This window comes from Myripristis murdjan, chromosome 23 (genome assembly GCF_902150065.1).
Source record: "Myripristis murdjan chromosome 23, fMyrMur1.1, whole genome shotgun sequence".
NCBI lineage: Eukaryota > Metazoa > Chordata > Actinopteri > Holocentriformes > Holocentridae > Myripristis > Myripristis murdjan.
Window position 1 is genome coordinate 24,897,400 of NC_044002.1, and position 12,500 is coordinate 24,909,899.

General features: G+C 42.2%; 1 protein-coding gene across 1 annotated transcript in view; it reads right to left on the reverse strand.

Moving 5' to 3' along the window:
• Positions 1 to 12,500, reverse strand: part of LOC115355360 (NACHT, LRR and PYD domains-containing protein 3-like) — a 237,381-nt gene that overhangs the window by 205,135 nt on the left and 19,746 nt on the right. The window contains exons 5-6 of the mRNA XM_030046130.1: positions 430 to 543; positions 36 to 149 (exon numbers count right to left, since the gene is read on the reverse strand). Of these exons, the coding sequence (XP_029901990.1) occupies positions 36 to 149; positions 430 to 543 (228 nt within the window). The remainder of the gene's footprint in view (positions 1 to 35; positions 150 to 429; positions 544 to 12,500) is intronic.

Consider the following 12,500-nt stretch of genomic DNA (forward strand, 5'->3'; position numbering starts at 1 on the left):
GATACTGGGGTGCCCCAGTTGTTTTCAATTCTTACCTCTGTTCAGTAGAGTGTTGTCCATCTTTGAAATCAATAGGATGATCCATAGACTGGTCACTCTTCATGGACACACAGCTGGGTTCAGGGGAGTCTGGTCTCTCCTGACTGATCCTGGTTGAGATAAAAGATCATCTTAAGAAGAGCAGCAGTTCTTAATCTAGAGAAGCCTGAAGCAATCTAAGGACATCTCAGTTTTACCAATATTTAGCTCATAAAAAGCGCATAACAGCCCATAATAATCATAGAAATTAATCCGTAGCAGGTGAACCACAATGTAAATGCTGCTGCTCTGAAGAAACTTCATCAAGAGATCATCTGTGTCTCATCATGACTTCCCACTTCTTCTCAGTAGAGCTGGAAAACAACAAACTCATCTGTTTGAAATTCTTACCTCTGTTCAGTGGAGTGGTGTCCATCTTTGAAAGCAATAGGACAATGCATAGACCAGTCACTCTTCATGGACACACAGCTGGGTACAGGGGAGTCTGGTCTCTCCTGATTGATCCTGCTTCAAACAAAATATTAACTAAAGAGGGGCAGTGGTGTCCAAATTAGAGAAACTGTATTATGAGCAGAAGGTTATAAATTCAAATCCAAAGTATATTTTGGAAATTCAGTGAAGAGTGGATGTGTTCAGATGTCAGACATTGTGCTTTTACTGTGAAACTCCCAGAGACTGATTAACAAAAGTCGCCCTCTATGGAGAAACGGGCCCTTTATTTCTAATGCAGATGTCTCGCTGGGCCTGCTGGTGGCGCTAGAGGAAAGCTCATGGGAAAAAAATAAATGCCAACTACATATTTAAATATCAGACAACTTACTCAGTGTCAGAGGAGTTCTTTTCATCTTTAAAACTGATTCCAGCTTTCTTAGACGGGTCTCTCACACAGCTGTCTGGTTTCTCCTGCTGGATCCTGGCAGACAGAGAGGAAGACCACCACGCTGAGAAATTAACTTTTAGTGAACCAGCCACAGAAGCTGGTTAATTTTATTTTTCATCGATTACTTTTTAATCAGTCACATTTCCACATATAGGGACACAGACTGAATCCAAGCAAATGTAATGCAAGTGAATGAGGTGTGAGCTGGGCTCTGTGCTGATGGACTGAAGGAAAGGTGTGTGACAGCAGCAGACTGTCAACAAGCTGTGAAGCTGCTGGGCCTCAAGCAGCTGTAAATTTAATGAACCACCAGAGGGCGCTCAGCAGCCGGAGGCCACACAATACACAGTACAGCAATCGATCACCATGAGCAGGCCTGATTTCATGAAACATGAAGAAAAGTGATGTTAATAATGATTTAAGCCTGTTAGTCTAAAACAGTTCTGATGACTGGGAAACAGCCTCGACTTGAATAAATATGAACAAACAGCCTCCATAGAAAAACTTCCTCATCAACACTTCCTTGTTCCACACCAGAGACCAAATATCAAGAGTCAAAGGAGTCAAATGGTTAATGATGAAGTTCACATGACCTGCAGTGACCTGAGCAGCAGCCTTCCTGCTCTGGTTACAACACGTTTGAAAACGTCTCATTAAAAGTGTAATAAAGCCGTTTGATAAGTTTTAGCGTTTTGAGCGGAAACAGTGTCGGCCTGCAGGCTGCACACATATCATCACACCTCTAATCAGAGATGGAAAGCAGGTTTACTCTATTTTATTGTCTTATTACAGTCACACCAGTCGACAGCCGCAATTACAGTAAAGTTTAAAAAGTTAAATGCTGGTTACAGTACCTTTCCATGTTGACGGTAATCTGCCGCCACAGCTTGAGGAAAGTAGTCCGCCGGGCTCGGAGCGTTGCGCAGTTTGATCACATCTAAACGAAAGTGAAAGAGAGAGAGAGAGAGAGAGAGAGAGAGAGAGAGAGAGAGAGAGAGAGAGAGAGAGAGAGAGAGAGAGAGAGAGAGAGAGAGAGAGACGTTGTTGTTGTTGTTGTTGTTGTTGCTGCTGCTGCTGCTGCTGCTGCTGCTGCATTTGTGTCCATTTTATTTCGCTGTGTCTGTTTCCACTGGTGTTGATTTTCCGGTTGGGACGCATCACAGAGGACATACAACAGTGACACCTGGTGGCCAAATTTTGACACTGCAGTGTTCCTCCGCTGTGAACGCGCTGCTGTTTGTCCGGCTGAGCGGCCACGCAGGGAAACACTGCTGCACATACATGAGCTGCTACTGACACACAACAACAAGTCAACATGAAAAAACATGTTTTAATGTAGGATCCACAGTTTTACTACATGGTACTTCATGGTAACTAGGATCATTACACTCCTAACCCTGTACACTCACGGTTTACTATGAAAGTGATTACCAAAATAAAACAAAAATTTATTTCAATTACTGAATTTACTATTTTTTTTTTTTTTAAATTTAATATTAAGAGCTACTAACCAGCAGTGTTCTCTATAATACTGATTAACAAAATAAAGTATGAATTGCAAAAAAAACTCAAATAAATTGCACTCATTAAAAATTCAGAGTAGACAAACAGTTAATTTATAAACCAAGATGAAATATTAATAGGCAACGTTATTAATTAAAAACAAACAAACAAAAAAAAAAAACGATAGGCTATAGAAACAGTCCTCTCAAATCACTGACAAAATATTGCAAAACTGCAGAAAAAAAATCAATTAAAATTACATTAAATACTGAAAATTAAAATCACAAAAATATTGATTAAGTAACATGAAATATGTTACTGTATGGTAACTGTCCTATTGTAGAAAAAGAATGTGTTAAAAAAAAAAAAAAAAAAAACATAACTATGGTTCAGAAACCCTGGTTTTACTTTCTGCCAATAAATAAATAACAATAATAAATGAGTCAAAATGATAAGGGAGGCTTGTGCACCACAGGCAACCTGCTGATCAGAGTGAGTAGATGAGTGTGTGCATGTGGGCTGAAGCAGTGCTGTTCAAAGTGCGGTCGGCAGAGCTGCTGATGTCCTGAAGCCCTTCAGGGGCTTCCAGGGGCTCCTCAGCAAAACCAGCAAGACTTTCATTTCACTGTCATTCACTGGGAATTGTTCTCATGCAGAAAATGGATGAAGGGCCGTTTTCTTCTTCTTGGTTTAATCTCACACCATCTGTCAGGGTTCAGTCTGACAGCTACACAATTTAACCCTTTGAAACCCGAGCAGATTCACTTGATTTCTTTCATTCTTTCTTTCTTTATTTCCACTGAAACGGAGAGAATACCAACAAAAAACTTTTATATTTTGAGAGAGAAATGCCCACATTATGAATACATTTTAGTATACATTGTATTTTGTTGGTAATAGTTGTATAATCGCATTATTACACTCCAGGGTGTGCTTGAGTGTGTAATAATGCTTCATCATCATCCAGGCTGAGGGTTACATGGGCTCTGCAGGTATGAGAGTTAAATTTAACACTTTTTAAGATCTTCTCAAGGTAGATTTTAATGAAATTTAAGACTCAATTTTGCGGAAAAAGCATATTTTTCTAATTCAAATGAACATGTAAAGCTACACACAAACATGGCGGCGCGACCGTTGCTTGCGGCGGCCTCTCCTAGCGACAGACCAGTGCAAACGGGTGCTGTTAGTGGTATGAATGTAAACTGTGTGAAAGTGAAGTGTGTGTATGAGCGACAGGTGCTTTTGGAGCTGCGGGACAGCGTTTTGTGTCACAACAGACAGCTGCTGAGTGTGCTGGGCGAGTTTGGGCTACTTCGCCGAGCAGGCAGGATGAAGCCTGCGGTCAAGCTTGGAGCTACATCCCAGGGGAAGCACAGAAAGCGCTGCGACAGGACGCAGAAGCGGGGCGGCTAAATAAAAGCCGCCACGGCTTGGGAATGATGATTTTTTTTTTTTCCCGGGTGTTAACACAATTTAAAGTATATTGTATGAATGACCTGTGAAAACGACCCTGCATACACACATAGCATATATTTGCGCACATATACTTACTATGATCAGAGTTTTAAATGATAAATTAAATATCACGACATGTTACACTACGCCGCAATTAATTTTATTTTGAAAACGCACCGGAGTTATCACCCGCCTGCTTTGTGCTGCTGCTGCGCGCTCAGGAGTGGAGGCGGTGAAAAGCAGAGGGAGAGAAAAGGGCGAGAAAAAGGTACCTAAGCAAGATTAAGTTTAATCCATTTTTTGTTCAAGCCTGTGAAAACGACCCTAGTGTTATTAATGTTAACATTGCATTGCGACCGACAGTAGGGCTGGGCGATATGGACCAAAAGTCATATCCCGATATATTTTGGCTGAATATAGATATACGATATATATCCCGATTTTTTTTTCCTTAAGTGAGAGCAAATGTTCAGTCATAGTCAAAGCCAAATATGACCTGACGGGGCTGGAGCTTTAATGGCTTGTGGCTGGGGCTTCTGCAGTGTTCCTGGTAGTATCTGGGGGGCAGGAGCTGCTACAGGAACGTCCTCTGGCTCGGCCCTCTCACCTGCCGTGTCTCCACTGAGAGGCCGAGTGAGAGGACGTTCCTGTAAAGTCACCGGGCGGCTGAGCGACCATGACCGGGGCATCAGAATGCGTGTTGTTAGCGTTAGCTAACGTTCCCTAAGCTAACGTTAGCATCTCTAAAAATGCCGGCTAAAAAGAGTGTTGTTAGTGTTAGCTAACGTTAGATAGCACATTAGCGTTAGCTTGGTAGTGTTGGCCGTGTTGCTAGGGACGCCTGGTGCCCGGCTGTTTGCTTTCTGTTGACAGCACATTGCGCCGAGAGTAAATCCAGTCAGCACCAAGTAAACCCCAAGCCCCACCCAGGAGTTTTCGGGGCCGTTCAGAGTCCCTACCTCGAGGCAGGGCCGTTTTTTAGCCATTTGGTTAATAGTAAACTGTAAGTCAGAGTCCACCTCAGCACCACAGTTTCAAAAAATCCTGGGGGAAACCCTGCATATGGTGGATTCTGATTGGTTAGTGGGCCTTTCCGTGGCACATAGACTCCGCTTCCTGCTTCCGCTCTGTGCCAGTAGTATATGGATTGCGCCCATGGTAGGTTGCTCAGCACACGGCAGCATAAGAAAATTGTAATAAAGATGTAATTTTATGACACAGCTGTATTATATTATGCAGGATTAGATGATAGGTGGGTGTGATCTTATTGCGCTATCTTAGCGGTGCCTAACTGTTTATATCTTGTCAGTATTTGTCATTAGCCGTGGTAGTTAGCCTAGGCTAGTTTACGCTAACCCTTGCTACCCCTTGCTGTAGCTGCCTGTGAGCTGTGCCGACTGCTGTGTGACACTACCTGACCAATCGGTCTCCATTTATGTTCAACAGGTTCAACAAGCCAACAGCAGTAAAGTTACACAAAGCATCCCTGGTTGTCGTCATTGTCCCCGAAACACAACACAACACAACGCAGAATCACAACAAAAATGACAAAGGTTACACATGGTCGAGCTCACATGTGAAACGCTTTCATGCATGTGAGTTGTTTTGGAGTTCCATCCAAGGAAAAATCATGAACTGGGGTTGAAACATCATTTGGGAATGGCCCCTTGTGGGTTTTTCATGACATTGCAACAGTAATAACTTAATTTACGACATGCAAAAAATTGTATTTAAGTTGCACCGTGTAACATCAGCCCTAAAAACCTGCTTAAGTCAGCTGCTGTGATTTCTCTGTAAAAGACAATATGAGCCTTTAGTGACAAAATTAGTGATGTCGCAATAAAATAATCATTTAGAAAAATAACACTTAAACAGCAAGTTTATCATGCAATAACTCCTCAACTTGACTTGGATTTGGCCTGCTTCAAAATTTTGTTTTTCACTATTTTTTTCATTTCAGCTTTATTTAGTCTTGTTCAGCAGGTGACATCTAGAGTGTAATAATGTCATATCACCACATTAAAGTCAAAAATCACAGCTCTGTGTACCAGAATATTCCCAGACGGCTACTTTTAGGTGAATGTTTTGTGGGGTAAATGTTGCTGTTCAGCTTCCTGCATGGCGGCAGCGTGTTGGCCCAGTTCATAATCTGAGCCCGTGAGTGAAATCAGAGCCTCTGATTCCAGGAAAGGATGCCAGCTCCCCCATCAGCTGAGGTCTGACCATAACGTGCCGATCCTCGTAGAGCACGGCCTGCAGGAGCTGGACCGGGCCGAGCTGTGCACGCTGCTGCTGCAGAACGACAACTTCCTGCTGCCGCCCGGAAGTACGAAACCAAACGTCGGACAAAAGTGTGCAGGCAGCGTGGTGGCACCACAGCACCACCTGTGGCTCGGCTGCTGCGACTGCACGGTGTGTTTACCCGGCCTGTGGCGTTGTGTTCAGGCGAACGGGCAAGAACTTCAAACCCAGAGCCGATCGACCAGGCGGCAGCCATCTTCCTCTAATGTGGGAAGCTCAGATGCTGAAATCAAAAGATACCTCTGTACTGTCGTTTGCTTTTCTAATAAACATCACAAAATCTGAAAATACTTTATCGTTCAACCATTTCCTGAGAAAAACAATGGATCCAGGGGGACATCGGGCCATAAGTCAAAGTAAAACAACATATTTGACCACCTGTTAGCTACCGTTGCACAACAATGTTAGCAGTCCACCACTTCTGAGCTAACATTACCGTTTGATAGGAAAACCGTAAATGAATTATTAAATGTCAACAGCCATTTCTTTGTAAGAATGCTAGCTAAATTTTGGCACTAACACACGTAAATGATGAAGGATGTAAGTTATTTACGCTAGCAGCAGCTGGGGGAAACATCCTGTAAAACACAGCAGGACAGCTAACGTTACATCACAGCCAGTGGGTTTCACTTCCAGGCTTTAGCTGGTGGACTTAACAAGAAATGAATCCAAGATGTTCATGGTTATTATTTCAGAATTAATTTACACCTCTCCTATCGTATCATGTAAGGATATCAAATGGTAACGTTAGCTAGGAGGTGGTGGAACGCTAACGTTAGCTGAACACAGCAGCACCACATGCTAACAGCAGCTAAGCCTGACGCCAGAGGAAGATGGCCGCCGTGTGAATCTGGTCGATAGCAGGGTATGGAAGAAAACTGAGGATTTTTTCTGCATTTTTTTCCTGTTTATTTACCAATTTTCAGCACCCCCCTCATTAAAAAAAAATACAATTAATCCATGAATTGCAACAATTAACCGAGGGAAATTAATGCAAAGAAAAAAATGTGGCTTACCTGATGATCATGTGTTCTTTGTTTAAAATAAAAAAAGACTTGCACTGAAGACCCTATTTCACACAATTTCACATAAGTTCCCCGGATGTTTCCCTGGGAGGACGAAACATCCTTCCTTCCAAATAAAACTTTTATCTTCTTTTGTTTTGGCTCGGCCCCTTGATTAGCGACCAGCTAACAAACAACCAGCCAGAACACGATCAGGCCCATACAGTTAAACTCTGCCTTCTTCACCATCGTCTTCACCCAAAAGGACAGTGTTGTTGTCCTTTTCCACCTGGCTGCTGGGTTCTCTAGAATGCCTTTGAATAAGCCGGATGTCCAGTTACACAACGTTCCTTTGGATTGAATGTTATAAAAATTGCATTTTAATCTTATAAAATTACATTATATTACCATTATTTCCATGACACTATATAGAAGTGTGTAGACAGTAGTTTTCCACTCTTCACCCAAGTGAGAGTGTAATATGACCTTGTATGCTTGTATTGTAGCTGGATTGTTGAATATTACCATATAAGGATTCATTTCCTGTTAGAATAAAATAGATAACTGTTGATGTGTGAACAAGTGCCTCAGTGAGAGGTCGCTGCCCAACGTGGTAAGCTACTCACTCCTTGCAAGTAAAAATTTACTACTCAACTGGGCGTTGTCTGTCTCCTTTGTCAGTAGGTGATCTCAGAATTTTAGTAACATTGAATATATTTTTTTCTCACTCCTGTCTGTCTTATATAAGATTTGCTTTGACTACAACAATGGCGGCGGGCAGTTTGGCTTGTGTAAGGACGGCGACGACTGCGACCGGCTCCACATCTGTGAGCAACACCTGCAGGGAGACTGTTTCTGCTCCAAGGCTCATGATTTTGACGAGCCGCAGCCTTTAAAAGCCCTGCAGGCTCGGGGTGTTCCCAACCGGCTGCTTCACTCTCTGAAATCTGTCTACATCAACAAAGAGGCTCTGAGAGGCAACAGGGGCAACCCTCAACGGCAACCACGAGTCTTTTCCACCAGCGACGTCTGGGCTGCTGCGAGCTACCGAGACGCTGGCAGTGATGACGGACTGAACAAAAGACAAACGAGAGGAGCCAAGAAAAGCTCGGAGGATGTGAAAGGTAAAGCTTATGAGCCTGTTTCAAAAGCCTCTACCTCTTTGTATAAACTGCTTATCTGCAAAGCCAAGTGGTAATCTGTGAGAGCGATGCTTCCTTTGTACACCTTCTCCGTGAATTTTTCTGTCGATGGAGTTTCTTTAGGTCTGCTGGGTCACGTTGGCTTTGGCTGATGTGACCCACCCTGATCAAAACAGGAAGCAGAATGAAGTCACACAGGAAACAGATACAAACCGAGTCTTTGAGTCATATCACAGTGTCACATTTCATTCCTTAAAGTTGTACTTTTGTGTTTATGTCCTTAAAACAGAGATATGCTTGTACTTCGTCAAGGGACACTGTAAATATGGTGGTGAGTATGGCTTTCAGTTTGCTAAAGATATATAAATATTATAATGGAAGTAAAAAAGTGTTACACTGATGCTGATTTTTGAGCATCATCATAGTTTGATTAGGGATTCATTGAAGGAACGGTTCATGCAAAAATTAAACATTTTGTCGATATATATATATATATATTTGTCAATAATTTCATTCACATACATTTATTGGGGGAATTTGCCTTGGGCTCAGTGTCTCAGGCTTAAAAAGAACATGACCAGTTCAGGAGACAAACCAAGTTAACGATACTGGTTTGAGTCCTAACGGGTAGTTCCTGTTTGTGAGCTCAGGGTCTTCACTGTATTTTAGGAGGCTAATGTTAAAACCTACGAAACTGGCAAGTCAAGCTCGAAAGTAACGTTAGCCTACCAATGATACACTTGTGGTGATGCCACACTAAAGAAAGACTGTTGTAACTGTGTAACGTGTTCAGTTTAGGAAAGCATGTTGATTTGAGGATGGGAGCTTATAGCTGAACTGTTAGTTTGATTTTTTATATATGTATGTATATATATATATATATATATATATATATATATATACAGTATATAATCACCTTTTCAGGCTGTTACCACTTTACCTCTGAAATAAAGACGAGTTTTCACAGATGTGGTGATTTGTGAAATGTTCATTTTAAGGTACAGATGCAAACAATCAATGGCATAGGAAACTCATAAAGACTAAACAAATTAATAACGATTGATAGGCTAATTAATAACTGATAACATTAACACATTAATAAAAAGAACAAAGTTATAGCTGCACATCTCCTTGGAAAATCTGACAGGTGCTGTCCGTGGTGCTGAATCTGCATTAGCGGGACCTCTCCGTGGTGCTGAATCCTCCTTAGTGGGAACTGTCCGTTGTGCTGAATCTGCCTTAGGGTGTACTATCTATGATGCTGACTGTGCCCTGCCGGGAACTGTCCGTGGTGCCGAATCTGCCTTAGCGGGAACTGTCCGTGCTGCTGACTCTTCTGAGGCATTCACGGAGGATCTTGTTTAGCTCTTCTTTACTTACAGTTGAAAACTTTTACTTCACCCTCTGAACAAAATTAACTTTTTTTTTTTAGAGGGAATTTTTAAGTGGTTAATTGTTTTTATATTTCAGGGTAATTATGGCTATTTTCCCTGTATCATAATCTAAAAGATTGTTGGTTGTTTTTCTTCTTCTTCTTAATCATTTAATTTTTTATTTTATCAATTTCATGCTAATTCTCAGGTCATTTGTTGCTAATTTGCTCATCGCCTTTCCCCCATGTATGTTTTTCAAAGAAATTATCTGAATTTGCTCACATTTCAAAGGGTTGGTTGAGCTTTAAAGTCTTTAAATGTTATTTTTCATTTAGAACGGAAGCGGTCAGTGGGCTGAGATCGTTGCTCGGGGGTCCTCAGCTTGTCATCGCTGCTTCTCATTGGCTTATTTTCCATCTTCTCGCTCCTCATCTGTGTCTCACTTCCTTAAACCTGCAGCTCCAGGATCCACAGATGTATCATTAGTGCTTCTCATGAGGAAGTCTGAATATGATTTTAAGAGTATGAAGTAGGCTATAATCCTCCACCTGCTTTACATCTGGCATTTGGAATGGCAGCCGGTCACCGCTTAGGGAACTGAAACAGAAGGCTATAAACAACATCAACGCAGTTTAGTTTAGAGTTCTCAAATTCTGCCCGAACCCGACCCTACCCGACATTTTCGGGTTAGGTCGGGCTTAAAATGTATGTAAATTGGTCGGGTAGGGTTTTTTTTATATAAAAAAAAATACAATTATGTGTTGTGTTATTGATTATGGCGTTTCACTTTTATGTGATTGGTGGAGAGAGTGAGAGACTGGATTGGATTTGGAGGCTAAACTTTCAGTGACAGACAGACAGGGAACAAGTGAGAGACAGAGTTGCAGCAGTATCCTGCTGTGCTGGCAGACTCGGCAGAGAGAAGAACGGGGATACGAGTTTAGTGCAGTGGTGTAGTCTAGCCTACGTGATACGCAGGTATACGCCGTATACCCACCAGAAAAGGTCTACATATTTACGTATAACCACTTAAAATTGCTCAAAGATCCGTATCAGTATGTTTTTTGTTTTTTTTTGACGTAACGTTCACTTTCCCGTTCATAAAGTTGCCATCTCTGAGTTACAAAGCGGGCTCTTTTTGACCATATAGGGGCTTCCGTCAGGCGTGAAGTTTCGGGGGACACTACAGCTGGAGCTAACGTTAACGTTTCAGAAAGGGAGCCTTTGTGTGTGTGTGTGTGTGTGTGTGTGTGTGTGTGTGTATGTGTGTGTGTGTGTGTTTGTGTGTATATGTGTGTATACTCACTAGAATAAACTATAACCCTAACCCTAACCTGTTTAGTGCTAAATTAACCAATTTTGTGCAGAATTACAGTAACTTTACTAACTTAGCATGTTTTATGAACAACTGAACATTTGAAGCTGCCTTTCGCCAACTATTATGTCCATTCTCTCACTGCTACTAGAATTTGAGCCACCGGCACTGCTAAATAATGGCAAATTTAGCGATCTTTTTTCCCCCTCTCCTTTCTTTTTTTTCGGGCTTTATCGGGCTGTCGGGACTAAAGTTTAATTAGTAGGGTAGGGTAGGACCTCGGGCTGGCCGGGTAGGGCCTCGGGCTGGCAAGGTAGGGCCTCGGGCTGGCCAGGTAGGGTCTTAATTTTCAGGCCCAAGAGAACTCTAGTTCATGGTTCGTTCTCAGGTCACACCGGCTCCTCCTGCTGCCAGACCGGCTGCCTCCTCTTACACAACAGCTTTCTCATATCCTTTGTCATCAGCTTCCTCATCAAGCTACAGCACAAATAACCAGCAAGAGTCGTGTGTCATCCTTTAGGAGCAAATGTGAAGCGAGATCATGTGTCTGCAGTCACACTGGTGGTGGTGGTGGTGGTGGTCGGGCGGGGGCTGTGGGCGTCTACATTAATGCAAAGTATCTCAAATTCTGTTCATTTGCCAAATTTACCAATAAGTGCAATATGTCATTTAACTGGCTTGAATTACATGCAATGCTTTACATGGGCACTACAATGTTGTGAACGACGGCACAGGAAAGAAAAAAACCCGCTAATTTTGTTAATTATGTTGCATTAACACTAACTTTACCAACATGCAAAATAGTTTGCTTAGTGGGAACTACCAGTTCCAATTATCAATCTGTAATTCACTGCTAATCTGTGCAGAGGCAGCAGCAGGCTTCAAGTGTCACCGACTTGCCTTGATAAAGAGTCTGCTCAGGAAACGTTGTGCATCACAATCCTTTATAATCATGTCATATTTAATAATTACCATGAAATATGCTTAGTAAATGACTTGCATCCATTATGCTACATTTAGAGAAATGCTGTGTACAAGTCCAATGTTTGACCTGAGGGTGGCGCCAGAGTAAAGGTCATGAGTTCATTACAATGAAGCAGAATTTTCCTTTGGGGAATATGAAGGCATTCACCAAATGTTTTGATCCACTAATTTGTGTGAAATCTTTTGTGTGATGTTGACATTTCGGCTCGAGGAAAAGTCATCAGCTCAAAAAATTAAGAGTTTGTCCTCTGGGGAGCGTGAACCTGCTCGCTGTATTATCCACAAAGTGCTGGACAAACAAACAAGGCCGTCAATATGTTATAATAATGAACTGAACGATGTCCAGTCGCCTGATGTGATGGCTTCATATTTCCTACTGGAATGCTTTACCTCAGGCCGGCCAGGCTCCTCCGGCTGCGATTACTGCTCAGATTTTAGATCAGGACGGTGAAAGTTCAGGTCTTGTGCAGAACCTGGAACCTGTGTCTTTATTTATCCTCGACC